At 32.5% G+C, this 20,846-nt stretch overlaps 1 protein-coding gene, 1 long non-coding RNA gene and 1 pseudogene across 2 annotated transcripts; 1 reads left to right on the plus strand and 2 right to left on the minus strand.

Moving 5' to 3' along the window:
- Positions 1–718: 718 nt before the first annotated feature.
- LOC110646558 (BRAP2 RING ZnF UBP domain-containing protein 2) lies at positions 719–12,335 on the minus strand. Its single transcript, XM_021800034.2, has 12 exons — positions 12,089–12,335; positions 11,833–11,948; positions 10,722–10,830; positions 10,454–10,574; positions 9,302–9,399; positions 7,874–7,980; positions 7,507–7,753; positions 7,360–7,413; positions 2,238–2,381; positions 1,996–2,060; positions 1,262–1,316; positions 719–1,164 (listed from the first exon to the last, which is right to left on the minus strand). Exons 1-12 carry the CDS (start codon positions 12,302–12,304, stop codon positions 1,003–1,005), a joined length of 1,494 nt encoding a protein of 497 aa, XP_021655726.2. The 5' UTR covers positions 12,305–12,335; the 3' UTR covers positions 719–1,002.
- Positions 12,336–13,439: 1,104 nt separating this feature from the next.
- On the plus strand, positions 13,440–14,246 carry LOC110666832 (uncharacterized). Its single transcript, XR_002497212.2, has 2 exons — positions 13,440–13,608; positions 13,731–14,246. It is a non-coding gene; the product is annotated as an uncharacterized LOC110666832 (long non-coding RNA).
- On the minus strand, positions 13,594–20,362 carry LOC110646551 (3-isopropylmalate dehydrogenase, chloroplastic-like; annotated as a pseudogene).
- Positions 20,363–20,846: the final 484 nt, after the last annotated feature.

A 20,846-nucleotide genomic window follows, 5' to 3' on the forward strand; every position in this document is an offset into this window, starting at 1 on the left:
TTTGTTTTAAATATCACTTAAAAATAAACCGAGAAAATATATATTAATATATTTTTTTATTATATGTAATTAATTATGATTAAAAATAATAAATATAATATATTATGAAATTAAAAATATAATTAAATTATATAATTTATCAATATAATTTAAATAATAGTATTATTATTATGATTATTTATTTAATTATATAATTTAATAAATCTATCATTAAATAAATTTTAACTAATAATTAATAAAAATTATAATATTTTTAACAATTTAACTAATTAAACTAAATGAAACTCGAACTCAGACTCGGTATTCAGTTAAGCTCGATGAAAATCTAACTCTAAAACTTCCAAAACTCAGGCTTAGGAGGACACGACCCACAATCTAGATTCCGTAAAAAATAGAATTTTCCTTAGGAATGCTTGAAATCTTGGACTCTTCGCTCTACATTTCTAGAGTGTGTTCTCATATCATGGCTTCAAAGAATAATTTTTCAATCCCTAAGCAAAGCAAACCAACCAAGACTCTAATTTATGGCTTTTCAACATTATGTGGAATCACAAGAATGCTATACACCTATAACAGTATGTCCTCATTATCAAATTCAAAAGGACAAACGTTAAACACATACACCAGCAGACCTACAGGTTTGATTAGTACTCCAAAATTACACTTTTTTTACCATCTACTAGCCTTAACAACCACAAGTTCATCAGCAATCAACACGTTATTTGGTATGATATATCTATCTTTTTCTTTTTTAAAAATCCATTTAGAAACCATCATATTATGTACAGCTACTATTCTCTAGAAATCCCTAAGTTCTGGGGACTTTCAATGTACAGACAACCAAAACTCCTGATCAATGTGATTTTGCTACACTAAATTTAGCAGACTACTGACTTCACAACTGCACAAAAAAGGGCCTAGTCTTCTATGGAACCAAAAAATAAAGAAGACTTGAAATGAATGAATTAATAAGCACATTCTTAAACCAAGTGACTTTTAAATTCAGCTTTTTCTACGGTTATTAGCTTTTCTTGCACTCTTGGAATTGGTCCCTGAAGAAGACTCCACAGATATTGGCAAGACGGTTCCATCCTTGATTTCATTTGATGTTGACACCTGCTCCATTGTTCTTCCAGCTTCTAGGTACACCATTAAGTCTCTAAGCTGCAACCACATCGAAAAGAAACCATTTTACTACAAATTACAGATCCATCTGCTTAACAATAAGATACAAGCTGGCCCAACATAATACTGGACAAACCTGTTCTTCCAGGTCATGAATTTTATCATCTTTCATTTTCAGAGCTTTTTTCTCCCTGGAAACATTTGAACCCAAGGTAATACCCAGTGCAAAGTACAAAAGAAATAAAGCAGTGTAAAAATGTTATTAAGCACGTCAGTTTACATATATTTAGCAGTACTCTAAATTTCTGGAGAATAAATGTTAATAAGACATCAAGAATGTGTTCACAGATGGTCCAGCTTCCCAGTTTTCTACAACAAATGTTTCCAAAATTTTGACTTTACATGTGACTAATTGGACTTGTAAATTGGGATGGCATGCTAACACACAACAGTTACAAAGAGGAAAATACGGGAGGACTGAAGTTGGTTTATAACAAGGCCATAATTAATGTCCATTACCCACACACTGTGGCATTCAAACCAAAAATAGATCATATCAAATGGAACCACTATGCCAGTAGGTTAATAGTCTAACAGTCAAGTGCATAGAAATTCAATCCTGGTGGACCCTCTCCATTAAAAGTTCCATATGTACCAAAAATAGAAACCACTACAGAAATGTGGGAAATGCAATTGTACAAATTATGGTGAGAATTCAAAAACATCCCCCAGAAATCATCAGTGCCATAGCAATGACTCCTATAAACTATTATAGAACTTTTTCGTGCATTCTTTTTAAAGCACAATGGCATGAACTCAATGCAACATCCAAACACAGGTTAAAGCCTTTTTGTCACAACCCATACATACCTCTCCTCAATCTCCAATATCTTTGCTTTCCATATCTCCTGATTTTTCAAAAGATTCTCATTGACCTACAAGCAAAAACAAGAAAATATGATAATTAACAAACAAATGGTCAATCCTAATATCTTAAAAAGAAAATATCACAATAATCATAAGGAAACATGCATTTCAATTTATCTTAATATAAAACCTTGCACACAAAATTTTCATTAAGCCACTGCTGCACACCAGGGAATGATACTTACTTCATCAAGAAATTTCTTCTCTTTGAGACACCTATCCAGCTTAGCCGGCAACTTCTGCAACTTTTGTGCAATGGCCTTCTTAACTGCTTCCGCAATTTCCCTTTCTGTTTCATCTTTGACTTCTTGAAGCAAAGTCTCAAAATACTATCAAAAGAGCATATGCATTCATTTAGGGATACTGAAAATACTATGCATATTGGGACAGTGTCCATCTCTTATTTCTTTATTATTGACATTTAGCACAACCATAGGACATATTATGACAATTCATAATGAAAATCAAGCTAAAGCTCAAGACCAGGCTCCACAACTCAACCAAACATGGAAAATGGCAGTGGCAGATGCCTTCAGATGAAAGGGGGGTCAAATGACCCCTGTTCTTTTTTTTTTTTTAATTTCTCCTAAATATATATGTATTTATAAATTGACCCCTCTTAAATTTAAACATTGACCCCTCTTTTTAAAGAATAATATAATTTTATAATGAGAAATTAATTGACCCTTAATATCTATATTTATTTAAATGAACTCTTAATAATTTAAATATTTTTTAATACAATTAAAATTATATATATATATATATATATATATATATATATATATATATATATATATATAATTTCTCATCAATTTAATGAGAGAAGTGAATCGATTCCAACTAACCACTTCATAATATAGCCAATTAAGTAACAAATAAAAAAATAATGAGTTAATGAAAAGTCATTTTGAATCTTCACTTAAACTAGTTTAACCAGCTGCTAAAGACTATTCTTTAACCCTATCCTTAAATTAGAATTAACAATTTTAATTAGCAATTTCCCTTGCTAAAGAACTTTAACCCGTTCCGGCTTTCCTCAAATTGGCAATACTCATCAATTCATGAATTCTACTCTAAAGGTAACAACTTTAATACATTTTCTTTCCTTCCCATTAATGGCTGTTTAATTTATTATATTCCTTTTTCTTTAAAAAAAATAATATGTAATTTTCTTTTTTATTTGCAATTATTTAATTGCTTGGCTGTGTTAGTTTTTTTTGGAGCTTTTGTAATTTAGTTTCTTTTAATATGTTATTTCATATATTTTCTTATATGTTGGTTTTAATTTGTTAAATTTTCAATTAAACAATAGATTTTATTGACATGGTATATGATTAGATAGCTTTTGTCTTGAGTTTTAGCTACAGTAATTACGGTTTTTTTTTTTTTCAATTTTCCTTTAAAGTTAGCATTCAAGAATATTACAATGATATATTTGGTTAGATTTTGTTCACCTGATAGGTGAATAATTCACCTGAAATTAGAATATATACGACTAATGGAACTAGGGAATTGCTTACCACCATCCATTTGCAAAAGGAAAATGAAATGAAATGCCTACTCTTTTATCATATCAAGCTTCAGGGAACTTCTTGATTGGCCATAGAACTGAACTCAATTGCATACATGGATCTTTTCTTTCTTTTCTTCTCAATTGAGGGCTACGTATATAGAGAGATCCTACTATTAAATTTTTATAGGCTACTCTATTTCATTTGCATTTGTTGGGCTACTTTAAACATATCCAAATTGTTCCTTCTTAGTTGGTGACTTTGGTTTAGTCATTTTATTTGTACTTTATTGTTGTTATCATTAGATTAACCATGACTAATTCAATCAAGCATAGTAATTAATTTCTACTATTTTGTTGTTATAAAAAAAAAAATTTTAATTTAATTTTTATGTGTATATTTTTTTTTTCCTTTTTTTTTTTTTGGTATATTGAAACTCTTTGTTTGATTTGGAAAAATAGGTACTTGCAATTGAAAATTTTAAATCATTATTCCATTGCTATTTAAATTTTAAATTATTGCCATTATAGTTATAGTAAAGTAAAATTACGATTGTTGCATGTTTCTTTTTTTTAATGTTAATGGTAGTATTATTTATTTGTCTAGATTATTAAATTTAATTTTTCAAAATTTTTTTTAATAGTAAACAATGAAGAGATATTTTAAAAGGCAAACTCCTAGTTCTACATCACAAAAAAAGAATGATATTCAAGAACAAGGAATTGAACCTAATTCTCTTTAAGCCAATCCAGCAATAAGAAAACCAATTTTAAGTTTTCATCCGAATGATCAATATGAAGTAAGGAGAGTAATGCAGAATAGGAAGCTTAGAATTTTATTTATGAATTTTAATTATTATAGGATTAGAAAATTTGAAGAGTTCTTATTGTTTAGAAATTTTATTATTATTAAGCCTATTATTTTCTAATTTATCTTATTTAGTATTTCTAATTAGAGTTAAATTAGGATTTTTATTTCGAATTTGATTTGGGTTGTAACCTCTATAAATAGAGCTAATTTTCTATTATTCTATAGCTTTAGATTATAATTATTATTGAAATTAAATAAAATTATTAAGAATTAGTTCTTTTTTTCAAGGATTGGTCCTTGCTTTGTTCTTTGTTCTTAGCTGTTCTACATTAGAAAGCATATTTACAAAAGGGTCCTTGCCAACCTCGTAATCATAATTTTCCCCAAATAAACATTGGTGGAGTTCTTCGTAAATTTAATCCTTCTTGATTTGATAAATTTGGTAATTGGTTAAGAATATAGCATAAAAGAAGATATTATTTTTTGCTTATGTTGTTATTTATTTGTTCGAAAACATGCCAGAGGTGATTCTTTTGTCAATGGAGGATTTAAGGCATGGAACAAAAAAAAAAATTTAAATTTCCATGTTGGTGATTGTAAAAGTGCTCACCACCAAGCTGTCATAAAATGCGAAAATTTGATGAAGCAAAAACAGTTTAGAGTGGCCGCGCTTCATAAACAACAAGAGCAAGCTAAAATTGAGTACCAAAGTAGAGTTATTGCATCAATTGATTGTTTGAGTTTTTTACTACGGCAAGGATTGGCATTTTGTGGCCATGACGAGCATGAATGCTCAAACAATAGAGGGAATTTTCTTGAACTTTTACAATGGTATGCTAATCGAAATAAATGTGTAGAAAAGGTTGTGTTAGAAAATGCTCCAGGAAATCAACAAATGACTGCACCTTCCATTCAGAAGGACATTGTTCATGCTTGTGCCAAAGAAACAACTAGGGCCATTATTAATGATCTTGGTGATGAATTTTTAGAGATATTAGTTGATGAGTCTCGTGATATATCACATAAAGAGCAAATGGCTCTCGTTTTGCGTTATGTTGATAGAAGGGGAGTTGTGATTGAGTGATTTATTGGTCTTGTTCATGTGGTTGATACATCTGCTTTGTCACTAAAGGAAGCAATTGATTCTTTGCTTGCTAAACATTCATTGAGCTCATCTAGGATACGTCGGCAAGGTTATGATGGAGCTAGCAACATGCAAGGGGAGATCAATGGCCTAAAAACCTTAATTATGAGGGAAACTGAATCAGCATATTTCATTCATTGTTTTGCTCATCAACTTTAGCTAACACTGTTGCATTTGCAAAAAATAATGATGACGTTACTTGGTTTTTTAACTTAGTTGATAATGTGTTAAATGTGGTTGGAGCTTCTTGCAAGCGAAGAGATATTCTCGAGGAGAAGCACGCTAAAAAGGTTAAAAAAAGCATTGAATGATGGTGAACTTCAAACTGGACGTGGCTTAAATCAAGAAATTGGACCCAAAAGACCAGGCAATACTCATTGGGGATCTCATTATAGATCATTTTTTGAATTTGGCTATTATGTATTATCCTATCATTGACATGCTTGAAATTATAACAAATGATGTGCTTAAATTATGTTTTCTTCTACTAGTCACTTTTGAATTTGACTATTAAAATTATAACAATTGATGTGCTTAAATTATGTTTTCTTCTACAGGTCACTTTTGAATTTGACTATTATGTTTTCTTCCATAATTGATGTGCTTGAAACTATTGCAACTAATAGCCTTCATTCTGATCAAAGAATTCATGCACAAGTTCTTCTTGATTCATTATAATCTTTTCAATTCTCTTTTACCTTAAGTTTGATGCAAAGGATATTAGGGATCACAAATGAGATGAATGTAGCTTTGCAAAGAAAAGAACAAGATATTGCCAATGCTATGACACTTGTTAAATTGGAGAAGCAACACTTGCAGTTGATGAGAAAAGAAAAGTGGTAATCTCATTTAGAGTGGTTTCTTCTTTTTGTGAGAAGCATGACATCTCAATCCCTAATATTTTAGACTTAAATGTTCCTCAAAGAAGGTCAAGACGTAAAGTTGCAAAGATTGCAAATTTACACCACTACCGCGTTGAGTCATTTTACAAAATTATTGATATGCAACTTTAGAAGTTTAATGACCGTTTCAATGAGGTTAACACAGAATTGCTTGTTTGTGTGGCTTGCTTGAATCTGGATAGTTCTTTCTCTTCTTTTAACATAAAAAGGTTGGTTAGATTAGCTCAATTTTATCTATTAAGTTTTCAAATGTTGAGCTCTTGACACTTGAAAACCAACTTGGAAACTTTATTTTTGATATGTGTCAAGATAATAGGTTTCATGAATTGAAAGGGCTTAGTGATCTTTCTACAAAAATTAGTTGAAACAAAAAAGCATATTGTGTGTCCACAGATGTATTTACTTTTGAAACTTGCACTTATTCTACCTGTCACTACTGCAACTATGGAATGAGCTTTTTCAGCAATGAACTTTATCAAGACAAAATTGTGCAATCGTATGTGTGATCAATTGATGAATGATTGTTTAGTTACTTATATAGAGAGATGTATTTGATAATATTAATAATAATATAATTCTTGATAGTTTTCAAGGTATTAGACCTCGTCGAGTATAATTATAAGAACAACTCAACTCAACTAAGCCTTTATCCAAAAAATTTGGAGTCGGCTATATGGATTCGCTTTCTCCACTCTAAACGATTTTGGGTTAAATCCTCAGAAATGTGTAATGCTTCTAGGTCATGTTGTACTACTCTCCTCCAAGTCAATTTAGGTGTACCCCTTTTTTTCTTTCTATCCTCTAACCTAATGTGCTCTAATTATAATTATATAATTATAAGAACAATTTTATAATATTTTATTATATTCTTTTATATATTGACCCCCCAAAAAAAAAATTCTGGATCCGCCACAGGAAAATGGAAGACAACACTTACTAGTTTTTGGTTCTCAAGTTGGGTGGCTAGGAGCTCATTGTATTCATTAACAATCTGCAAATAATTTGAAAAGAGTGATTGCAATGCAAAGGATAGAAAAAAAAAAAAATTACAATAACTTTTACTATGAAAGATAGAAGACATTACCGCTTCAACTTTGCTGTTTAAAAGAGCATCACTAATTCCAGATTTTACACAGTCACAACTTCCACAACCATCATTAGCATGCACGCAATGGGAATTCAACTCAACTAATTTTCCATCAGTTTTTGATTGAATCAATCGGTGAACATAGTTGTCACCAGCATAATCCCAAACACGCTGTGTTTCCAGTTCAAGAGAATAGCAATGTTGTGTTTCTTTCCAATGTCTGGTGGCATGTCCTGCTTTGTACCTGCAGCAATAAGGAATAGCAAAGTTATGAGGCACACAATATTAAAAGGATTTTCTTACAAAAGAATTTGAATAGTGAAAAAGAGAATGAGCAAATCACAAAATAAATTGAAATCATTACCTCCCACAGCCAACAAAACCACAGATAACACAAAGCCATAGATTCTCAGAAGTTTGACATACAAAACATATTGATTTTTCAGGTTGTTGCTGGCAATATCGGCAAACCTGAAAAGAAATGTTCAAAAACTAATGAGCTTACTACCAAGTATCTTGTCCTTGCAATTTTGTTTGGAGCAGACCTTAAAATTTATAACCAATAGCAAAAAGAAATAATTCCTAGCAATAACAGCCATAACAGTCTCACTTAGTGCTTGGGCATTCCACCAAATATAGAGTTCATTTCTTAGTACACAGAACTTCTAATTTGTAGTTCTCTTTTTTCTTTTCCCCCTTAAATAGGAGAGTGTATATGCTTAGCCATGATGATAATGCTTGCTTAGAAATAAAATTAACATTAAAAAACACACAGCAGTAACACATACAGAAGGTAAAAAAACAAGGGGCTTTGAAGATAAAAAGTGCAGAGTTAAGACTTGAAAGAAAGGATAGTTTAAAATAGCTGCAAACCAGGCAGTGATCCCAGGCAATTGGGACATTAAATGTGTATTTAACATTTGTATGAGTTTCAACAGATATTGCATTTTGTCAACAAAATATTTGGGAAGCACAACTCCTGAACTACTAGTTTAAGTTTTGTTCTAGCAATGACTGAGCTATGTATCACAACATTTAAAATTTGTCAAAGTGCAAAGCCACGATTTGCCAAATTATGTTTTAATAGCTCAGAAGTTGCCACATAATTGATTAACTCTCTTTCTTGAGCTTTTGCAACTGAAGTTTTACACTTCATGCTTTACTGGTCAAAGGAACAAATAATTAGCTCCAAAAGTCATAATAGAACAATCATCAGATTGAACCTTATAACTAAACGCTTCAAATCTAAAATAATCCCCAGTTGACATCTTCAACAAAAACACCACAAACTGATCCACTGATACTTAAAAAAGAAGTATTGACCTAAACAAATCATCAACAGCATTAAATATGGCTGATTTGTAAATTCTATCCTCTTCAAATCTGATATTATGACCATCTACAACCTAAACAATCAATGAACCACCACTAAATCAACATTTACTCCAGCAATAAAGATGTGCAGTAATATGGTAGTCTTATTTCATCACAAATCTAGCCAGGAGTGCTTTCAGATATTAGCTGATCAATGCATACTGGATATTCTAATATCTTAAAGTTTTAGGCAGTAAAAATAACTAAGTTTCTGTTATTCTGCAACGCTCACAATGTTTTGCCAGAGAACAAGTGGCATCTTAAATCAGACTGTCAGAGGAATGAAAGGGTCTAATTACACTTTACAAGCAATTAAATCATTGTTATATTATTATACTTTTAAATAAGGCCTATGCCATGAGCAATGACACAATAACAACAAACATCAAGAAAGTACAAAAAAATCATAATCACTTACTGGACAAGAAGAATCTTCCCATTTTGAAATGCACGAGCAGTGAAAAGAATGATTACAGATAGTTGTGAGAATTCCACCCATGTCTTGGTCTAATTTCTCTGTAACATGAAGCAAAATATAAGAAAATCATACAAAATACAGGATGCCATTGGAATAATTAGTATATGTGCTCCTCTCAAACAGCATGGTTGATAATAACTTCGGTAAAAGCTTTTTATTGTACAACCAACACCGTGATTTTAGCTACAGTACTAGCAACCAGTGGACCCAACTACTACTCATGCAATCATAACAGTGGGCATACTGTACCATTAATGGAATGAAGTTTCCCAATGGTGAAGAAAAGCAAAGAAAACGGAATAAATATATCAAATAAAGTAGAAATGAAGTTGCATAAGGAATAAAAATAAGAAACAGAAAGGAAAGCAAGCTGATATAAAATCTACTACAATTACAACTTCTAGCAGGGGAGGTACAGAGCCCCAGGGGGCAACTTATAGATCAAGGTTGCACCAGCAGGATTGAACCAAATAAAAGCAACTTCTATAACATAAAAGCATCCGGGACATATGAATTACCCCCAGGAAATTCCAAATTTATTAACTATGGAAAATGTAGCAACTGCTCAACTCTCCCAACACAAATTGGGTGAAACTATGCCTTACTGCATTATTTCAGGAAACATGGCATCTACAATATAGTTCCAAGTCAATAAGAAGACAAACTCTCTAACATAGATCTATTAGTGTTTTGTCCTCAAATTTTCTTGTTTCTTACCTTCTTAACTTTATAACTGCCAAAATTTTGAACTCAAGAGCCATGTATTGAGCGTCTCACTTCTAGCAAGTTAGATATTAATATTTTCACCAAAAGAACAGATGTTAAGACTCTTGTGTTTCAAAAAAGGATTCCCCTCCTATTAGCGTCGCTTTTCTAGCATTCACACACTCTTATTCAACATGTTCTTAAATAATGAAAGATAGTAACTCTAGGATTTCTAAGCGTCTGACTTCTTCCAATGATCTATTCAATTTTAATTTGAAGAAATGATTTTCACAACAAAAAGTTACAGGAATCTTACTCGTAAAAAAGATAAAAGGGGCTGGGAAGAGGGAGATAATCAACAACTTCTGAAGGGAGAAATGAACATACCAAGACAAACTGGACATGAAGGCTGCTCATTTGTGCTTGTCACGGAAGGCTGAGCGTCAAGTGAACCACTATAACCAGTGAACTGTACATCGACTATAAAAAGCACATGACAAACAGCTTCCTGTATAAATATGAAAATCAATAGGTATGTATAATGGTAATTCAGAAATCATTATCGAGTTATGATATTTCCTAGAACTTTTGGAAATCAATTCTATATTTCCTACTTATCATTAAGAATATTAAACTAAATAAGAATGGTCCATACCTCCAAAGAATTAAATTGTCTACCATTAAAGTGTTGATAGAATCTATCTGTGGAGTCCTGACTGTCAAATTGTATCAGGATGCTATATTGATCCTCCATCCCATCATTCCTATCATATAAATAAAGTAACAAAATCAGTACTATCTCACACGCATGCACAAGCACACACAATAAAAGTGAAAATGAGGGGCAAAGGAGAGGAGTAGCCAGAGAGAAGAAACACATAAGTGGTTGCTTGTGAAATAAACAACTGGACAAAAGCAAGATTAGTTATTCTTTGTTTAGATGACAAAATATCATTATTACACATTCTTTTAACTTCAACCTTAAAAATCTATCTACAACAACAACAAGAATCTAGATACACATCACTCATTAGAAAACACCATTCAAAGTTTAGTTTAATTGCACATATTGGCAGACCAACTAGATTACATATCCTAAAAGACCAACGAATGCAGGATCTATAATATGAGCCGCACCTTAGGGTAATCATAAATCTGAGCAAGTCACACACTTGGGTTCTATTATTAATTACTACAGTTACTGAACATAGAATCTCAATGTTTGATGCTGAAAATGAAAGCCTTGAAATCAGGCTATAACAGGAATATGTGGTATCTAGTACACATCTTTGTTACTGATCCCACCGTTACATAAGCATATAAAAATTCCCATCCTAGGATGAAAGCCACTTTTTACCTTCGCTCCCTCATCCTTTGCTTTCTCATTCCCATCAATTCTTCTTCCTCCCAAGCTTCCAGCATTACTTTGTACTTAGATAATACTCCAAAATCACCTATCCACTTTGTGCAGTCTTATCTAATTATAACATCTATCAATTTGACCTTCCTTACAAAAATTCCCAAACGAGACCATTATCTATCTAGGATCTATTCACCTTCAACTGACTTGCATTTACATTCCCAATTTCATGCTTTAGTCTTACTTTACTTAATATCCCTTTAATGTCAGGCTACTGCATAATTCCCCAACTTGAAAGTGGCCCTTCTCTTCATTTCTCAACCAAAACTATAATAGCAATACCTAAATCTGATGCCGCTAGACTAGGCTCGGACTAAAATTGTAGTACTGATCACAATATTTTTACCTGACTATTCGCATCTCCAATATGTGGTGAAGAAAAGAAGCGCAAAACTGGCAGAAATCTGCATAAGTCATGTGATTTGGCACCCCAAGAACAGAAACAGAAGGTTTCCTTCCAACCTAATCAAAATTAAAGAGAAACAATGAATGTTTACCTCAGTCTTGTGATCTTAGCTTCAAAAATGCTTTAAGAAGTTACTAATAAAAGGAGAAAGCCATAACTGGCCCGGGAAAGAGAGAGGGAGATTAATTGAGCATACGGGAAGACCGCAAACGCCGTCATTGGAGAAAAGGTGCATGACGCCGCGTGTCTCTTCGATCCTAGGGTTTCCAGATGAGAAAGGAAAGGACTGAGTCATTGGAGACGACGAAGACGTGGAGGAATCGCTGTAGTCTACAGTGGTCATAGCTTCCGACGGCCGGAAATGATCGTCCGCTGAGGTTACGGCGATTGCGGCGCTTGAGCTCGTAGACATGTCAGGGAGATTCCGTTAAAATGAATGATTACTCAAGCGGTTTGAGAGCAGAGAAGGATTATATAGTGAAAAAATAGCCGGAAGACATACGCCAACCAATAGTGATGTGCCACGCCAGCATAACTTTTATTTTAAAAAAAATAAAGATTTCGTGCGCAAGAATCAATTCTTTTCATTACAAGTTAAACGACGGTCAACTACTATCGTTGAAATACCAATACTAATTATTATTATTATTATAAAAAATTTTAAAAATATTAATTACATAAAAATTATTTATTAAATATATAAATTTTATATATTTATATTTTAAATTTAAAATTAATTATTAAAATAATTTTAAAATATAATAATTTTTATAATTAAAACTAAAACTTACATAACTATTAATTAAATTTTTACGTTTAATTAATATTTTAAATTGAATAAGTCTTCAAAAATTTATTAATATAGTTAACGAGACCTTTAAAAAATTATTAGTATAATTAATGAAAATTTCACATTAATTATCATATTATTATTGTAAAAGTTACATAAAAAATTTCAAATTAAAATTTATTAAAAAAAATAAAATTTATTAATTTTTATAATTAAACTCTAAAATTTATATAATTATCAATTTAACATTCCATTTAATTAATGTTTCAAAAATTAACTCAATTATCAGTGAACTACTAAGTATGATAGTTGACGTGAAACTCTCATTAAGTATGCTAATAATTTTTTAACCGTATTAATTCAAGATATCAATGAAACATTAAAATTTATTTAACAGCTATGTAAATTTCAAAATTTAATTAAAAATTATCAAATTTTAAGATTATTTTAGTAATTAATCCTTAAATTTATAATGTACTAAGTTTACTCATAACACTCTTTTCCATTTAAAATTTTCAACACATTAAAAAACTAATATAATAGAACAAGACAGTAAAAAAATATATAGAAACCACGTTACCTTTCAAAGATATTAATTACATTCACAAGGAGGAAAAATAAATAAAACCGAACCGCTTCAGGTGATTATTTCTTGAAAATCTAATAATAACTGTGATCATCCATCAATTTTCGCACATTATTTATTTATTTTTTTTTTGTAAGATTTTCACACATTATTTTAATGCAAAACAGTTGGATTAAATGAAAACCATTCATCTTTAATAGAGAGCAGAGAGCCACACATGGTGATTTGTCCCAAAGGATAACATAAGATTAGGACATAAGGTCAGTACTCAGATGCTAAATTTGCTACAGATAATGGATGGATTTGTCTAACTGGGGGCATCATATCGATCTGAAAACAGGTAATTTATTTTCCACAAGTTAGCAGTCGTTCTTGATACAACAGGTATCCTTAAACCAGAGTGTTGATAAAAATCTCTATCAGTGCAATGCAATGACTTTTAACTTTGTTCTCCTCTTGCAGCATCTTTCTGGCCACAGTAATGACGCCCAAAAATATACAATACCTATTCAAAAGCTGGCAACTAAAAATTGTGGGCAGAAAACAGAACATCTTTTTCCATTGCACATCACCAGATGCTTAAGACAGACGATCAACAGTGAAAACGTATTCAGCTCCTGAATTTTGTGGTAATATGGTCCCGTGTTAAACAGCAGTTAGAACATGGGAGTCTACTGATTTCAGCACTTCCTCACCCATTTCTTTGCATCCCACCAATTTCTGCAAAAGGAAGTCCATTAAAACTCAGCCAGAAGGACAAATAACACAACATTCACAGGGAGGGAATCCCTAAATAATATTTGCACGAATATTTTCTTGTCCCCCAGTTAATATTTTGCAGGAAACTTCAATTGATAAACATCTATACATGGCTATTTTTGTCATACTATAGTTGCTATTTTTCTCATTAGCTTTTATATATGGCTATTAGCGACTCTACAGCTGAACCAACAACTCGGTGAATTTTTAATTATGAAATTGCATGTAGCTGTGAAACCATGTTGAGATCTTTTGCTCAACCACCCTAATACCACATATTTGTTCTCAAACTTGATAATTGTGCCCCTCTCCAATCCCCATAAATCATAGCAAAATTGCAACAGCCCAAAATATAAAAGATGTCCTTTTGCCCATATAAACATGCATTTCTCATTGCCCACGCAAAAAATTCTCACCATACCAGGCATTCAGGTTAACTTGTTAGAGCTTCAACTTGATGATTCTCACCCAGTTCAGAGATCACAACACTTTAGAAACAAATGAGCACGCACAAACATCTATGTTCATTGATTTGATGAATACTGGCAGGTTGGAGTCTTGGAGACCAGGGACATAAAATGATGCCCAAAGGAATAGGAATGAGAAAAGATAAGAGCGGTGAAAAATAATTCATGTTGACATGTCAAATAAACATTGTTTCAATAAAATGGGAAAAAGTGATGAAATTGCAAGGAAAATTAGCTGATGTGAAACTTGAAGTTTCAAGATAATTTCCTCACTTATCTTTCAAAAAGAAGTTGACACAAGCTGCTTTCATCTGCTCCAATTCATTAACAAGGGGCCAGGAAAGAGATGAAGAAAATTAACTAAAAAATAACATCTAAACAATATCTCAAACTTTTCAGTTCTTGCTCTCCAAAACAATTCCAACATATTAGCAAGAAATTTGAAGTAAAAAAAAAAAAAAAAAATCTCCAAACGTATAAAGAAAATAGATTGTGGAGTTGAGAAGGCACATACAATTCCAGCAGAGTATATGTCACCCGTACGAAACCCATTATTCAGGGTATCCAAAACTGCATTCTCAATTCTCTTTGCAGCTTTTTCTTCCCCTAGACCATATTTCAAAAGCATTGCAGCACTAAGCACCGTTGCCAATGGGTTTGCCTTATCCTATACATTAAAGTAAGATTTCACATTATAAACCATGTTTGGCTGTTGTCTCTCATCTCTCTCTCTCTCTCTCTCTCTCTCTCTCTCTCTTTGGAACTATATAAAAGAATAGAGTATACTTAAAGAAAAAGTCAATTCAACCTGTCCAGCAATGTCAGGAGCAGAACCATGAATTGGTTCAAAAAGTCCAGGTCCCTGTGTCAATGAAAACACATTGTCAATGAAATGAAGCTTTAATATTGTCAGACAATATAAGGGAAAAAAAAATTGAAGACACTACAAGAAATCTTTCTAAAACATCACTCAGCAAAAACCATACCGATGCGCCAAGACTAGCCGATGGCAGCATCCCTATACTTCCGGTAATCATCGATGCCTCATCAGATAGAATATCACCAAATATGTTATTTGTCACAATTGTATCAAACTGCAATAACATTGTCAAGATTCCTAATATTATCACCTATACAATTTCCCTTTCTCATTCCTCTAAATTTCCTAAAGCATCAAACAAATGAAGCATAAGTAAATTTTTCTGACCTGTTTGGGACTGCAAACAAGCTGCATTGCAGCATTGTCAACATACAAGTGTGAGAGCTCGACATCAGGATATTCTGCTGCAATGGCCATTACTCTTTTCCTCCAAAACATTGATGCCTAGAAATTTACACGATAAAACCACACTAATGGATTTTGTAAGGTAACTCCAGGTCCATATACCCAAATAAAAAAGCTGATTTCACTATAAAATTCACTGATTAAGACCCAGTAAAATAAATATTTAGTTATTATGCAAAATACTAAGGTTAGCATTGTGCCTCATGTCAAATCCCATTATCAGCGATAATAACAAATTATAAGCAAATGAATTAAAAAAATAGAAAAACAAAAAGAGGTTCCTTTTATTCAACATGCCTCCAAGACATTCGCTTTGCCAACAGAGCAGAGTTTTCCATGTCGCTTCCTAGCAGTCTCAAATGCAACACGAGCAATGCGATCAACCTGGTCCAAGTTTCTTTCCACATTAACCAATCATTTATGGAATAATTAATAAAACAAGTTAGAATAAACAATAAAAACACATTTCACGCAAAAATTCATAATATATCAGCTATTTATGAATTTCCAATGTATAAAAAAGGACAAATATGATATTCAAAATTCACTACTCCTTAACAGAGTGACTAGAGTTTTACTGCCTTACTAATAAAACATAGCTGGACGTATCCAAGAAATGCATCTTGCCAACAGATTTTGCAACCATTTATGAAAACATACATACATACATGTGCATATTCGTGTAAGGGCTCAAACAATTAATTAATACACAAACACATCCCCACTGAAAACTGAAAAGTGTACTTCAAATATTCATTTCCTTAAGAGGAAAGTAGAACCCCATAAATTTTTGTCAATCAAAGCATGAAAAGAACAGGATATCATTATAATATGCAAGAACACCCAAGTAAGATGAAAGTGCCATTGTCTTACTATTTCTTGACACAACTAATCTTCTTAACTAGATATTTGAGATGTCTACACCGATTCAACACATCTTTTAATTCCACTGACAAGTGTCAAATGAAGAGTTGAAGAATCCAAACATTAACAAGTGTGTACTCAAATATGCTTACTGAAAAATAAATTTATCAACAAATAAATTATTAAATTTTGAACAATGCACATGCTTATATAACAGCGTCCACTTTTTTAATTACAATTTTTAAAAAAATATCAAGTTCAGTTTATCTTAATTAAAATGTTGCTAAAGAGGTAACAATGAAGATGCATTTTCCTTTCTACTCAAAATTTTAATTCCATGCTATAGCTTCTTCATTGTTACCTCTTTAGCAACAGTAGAAAGGAAAATGCAAAAACATAAGAGAGTACTCAACTCAACTAAGCCTTTATCCCAAAAATTTGGGGTCAGCTATATGGATTAGCTTTCTCCACTCTAAACGATTTTGGGTTAAATCCTCATAAATATGTAATGCTTCTAGGTCATGTTGTACTACTCTCCTCCAAGTCAATTTAGATCTACCCCTTTTTTTCTTTCTATCCTCTAACCTAATGTGCTCTGCTTGTCTAACTGGAGCCTCCATATGTCTACGCTTCACATGACCAAACCACCTCAATCTCCCTTCTCTCAACTTATCTTCAATTGGCACCACTCCTACCTTTTCTCTAATACTCTCATTACGGAATTTATCTAGTCTAATATGGCCACTCATCCACCTTAACATTCTCATCTCTGCAACTCTTATCTTAGACGCATACGACTCTTTCAGTGCCCAACACCCACTACCATATAACATAGCCGGTCGTATGGCTGTACGGTAAAATTTTCGTTTCAACTTATTGAGAATCTTACGATCACATAAAACTCCCGTGACACGTCTCCACTTCAACCATCCGACTTTAATCATATGACTGACATCCTCCTCACATCCCCCATCTACTTGAAGGACTGACACTAGATATTTAAAGTGATTACTTTGGGACGAAATTTTTACGCTGATTGTCACCAACCGCAATCCTCCTTCTTTATCCGGGCTTGGGACCGACTAAGCGCAAACTACTTAGGCGAAGTTAAAAACATAAGAGAGTATTATTTTCAAATGAGCTAGTTGTGCTTGACCAACCAGGCATTTAGGATTGAAATTTCCAACCCAAAGAACTTCAGAAGTCTACCTCATATGCAGCATACACCTCAGTATTGAAGCCAAACTCCTCACCAGATTCATTGGTGCCAAATCACCTTGGTTTTCCAAAATAAATACCTATTTCCAGGGAAAAAAAAAAGGGAAAAAATGATGCTCTATTTTTGTTATTGCAAACATAAGAACTGAAACAAAATCCTAAAATATAACACACACACACACACATACACTAAAAGAAAAAGAGATTCTATTTAAATTAAAAGCAAACTAACGTCCAGTAAGCTCCCTTACAACCATGACATCAATGCCTTCAGCAACCTCCTTTTTCAAAGTTGAAGCATCCACTAACTGAAAGAGTGAACATGACATAATGACGTTAACAGAGACAGGAAAATGATACTACTAAAAAGCAGGGTATGGGTATAAGATAAAAGAGGGCATGCAGTATGCAGATGGTATCAGTATAGAAGCATTTATCCCTTTTTTCTTGATTAAAAAGTTTTAATATTTTAAAATAATGAAATGTCCAGTTGATTTTTTTCTATAGAGGCTTCTTTATCAAGCCAAGAAATCAGTTTGATAAAACACATTATTTGCATTCAAGATCTCAAGACCTATTGGCTTACACATTAATCCAAATAATTGTAGGTAAGACAATTGCACAAACATCTTCAATATATTTTTTTGTACTTATTTCTGGAGTGAGGAGTAAAAAAGCTTGATTTCAAGACTTATCCCTTTCATAGACAAATGCCAATTACAACATAATTTGACTACTAAATTACCAATCCCATAATGAAGAATTCAACCTCCAATTTTGGATCATCACAGAATTGTTTACGTTAATATGAAACTCTCTAGCCATAAAAAGACAACAAGAAGTTTGAATTCAACAGATAAAAATACATAACCATGTTCCTTTCAGAAAAATACTCCTGTAAATTTCTTCCAGGAATTTCTGATTGCTTTTTTTTTCTTAGTGTAAATATCTTTTCAGCGGAAGATTTAATTACCCCATTTCCAGGATTCTTTTTTGCATGAGTATGCTTCTTTTCTCGTACAGCAAAATCTATGCACCACAGAAGTTTTATTTTTTATTACATAGGAAGAGAGTTTAAATGAGAAGCAAAAGAACAGAAACATTATCTTTATAGTGAAGGAGTGAAGAGACAAATAAAGGAAATGAAAAGAAATTAGATTAAATTCCAAATACAAGTTCCCTAACTTCAATTTTCTGCTTGTTTTCGCTCTACAATTTCCCGTCTTTTCCCTTATTCTTTTTATATTGCCAAATATACCATAAATAAATGAGCATTGCTCTAAAATCAAATATGTTACCTGGGTTAAAACAGTAGCTGGCCTCAAATTTGCAAAGACCTTGAGCCCTTCTCTGAGCTGAAGCAACCCAGTCTCCGGCTTCAAATGTTTTTCATTATTATCCCATTTATACCTTAAATTAACAATCAACAAAACTGAGAACAAAAACATAAATAAATAAATTGTTTTCAAAAAATAAATAAATAAATAAAATAATTTTCGTTTTTTTTTTAAACGAAACTCTGAGCAAAATGAAGGTTGAATAAATAAAAAAAAAAATTGATGAGTACCCTCCGATGGCTCCAAGAAGAACTGCATCAGATTGCTTGGCGGCAGAAAGGGTTTCCTCTGGCAATGGAACTCCTACCAAATCCAAAGCAGATCCACCCATAGGCATCTCTTGGAAACTAAACTCAATGCCTGAAATGCGCAGAAACAAAATGCAAACACACATAGTAAGAATTTCAAATCCCTCTTTTTACTTTACACTTGCTGTGCTTAGTCATCTCAGTAACAGATAGAATATTAGTGTTAAGCAAACCTTCGAGAGAGCCAGCAAGGTTGAGGACGTTCTTGGCGACGGAGATAACTTCGGGGCTAATGCCATCGCCAGGAAGGAGAGTGATGGAGTAGCGTTTGGAGAGTATGGCGGCGGAGGCGGTGCATCTAATTCTGGGTGGTTTGTGGGAGTGTTTGGAAGGGAGTTTAGAAAGAAAAGCAAGTCTAATTGGCTTAACATGAAGTGGCACAACAGACGCCATGTGGGCAGGTGAGAGAGCAGAGGAGAAGAGAGATGGAGACTAGGATGCACGGAAACGGGAGGCGGGAGCGTTTCCCCGTTCTGGAAACGTTTCCTCGCCGGAAACGTTAGGACACGGCGAGGAAACGTCTCCAGGCCGTTTCCTTAATTCCTTGAAATCGGAAACGCGTTTCCTTCGCCGGACACGCGTTTCTTTAAAAAAAAAAAAAAAAAAAGTTGCACCTCCAGGAAGAAAGGAGAAGGCAAAGAAAAAAGAAGAAGAAGAAGAAGAAGAGGAGGAGGAGTACCTGGTGGGGCAGCGTGCCGGCGATGGGAGGTCTGGTCTCTGCTTCCTTCCCCATCCGATGCTCTGCCAAGCAGCCTCCCTTCCCCGATGGCGCTGCTCCTTTTCAAGGCTCTGCTCCTTGCCCGAATCTCCTATTTGAAAATTTTTTTTAATCATTATTTTTTTTTTTTTCAATTTTCACTATATTAAAACTTTCAACCTTTATTTTCAACATTTTAATATTAATTTTATTATTCTAAATATTTATTATTTTAATTATTTATAATTATAAATATATAAATAATTTAATTAATTAATTTCATTATTTTTCTTTTTTTTAATATTTAAATTTATTATAATTAAAATTTTTAAATCTATAAATACACATATATATATTATTTATTTATAAATATATTTTTATATTTTTTATATTTATATAATTTTTTATATTTCTATTTTTTATATTTTTTAAAATGTCATTTCTTAATATTCATTTCTACGTTTTCCCGTATCCATATTTTTATTTCCACGTTTTCTCGTGCCCGCATTTCCATTTCCGTGCTACGTATGATGGAGTGAGTGAGAGCTGCAGAAGATGCAGCAGACTTCACAGTTCCCACTTCAATACGTTGGAAAAAAAAAATTACACACAATTCCCACTTCAATACGTTGGAAAAAAAAAT

This window comes from Hevea brasiliensis, chromosome 1 (genome assembly GCF_030052815.1).
Source record: "Hevea brasiliensis isolate MT/VB/25A 57/8 chromosome 1, ASM3005281v1, whole genome shotgun sequence".
Taxonomy (NCBI): Eukaryota; Viridiplantae; Streptophyta; class Magnoliopsida; order Malpighiales; family Euphorbiaceae; genus Hevea; species Hevea brasiliensis.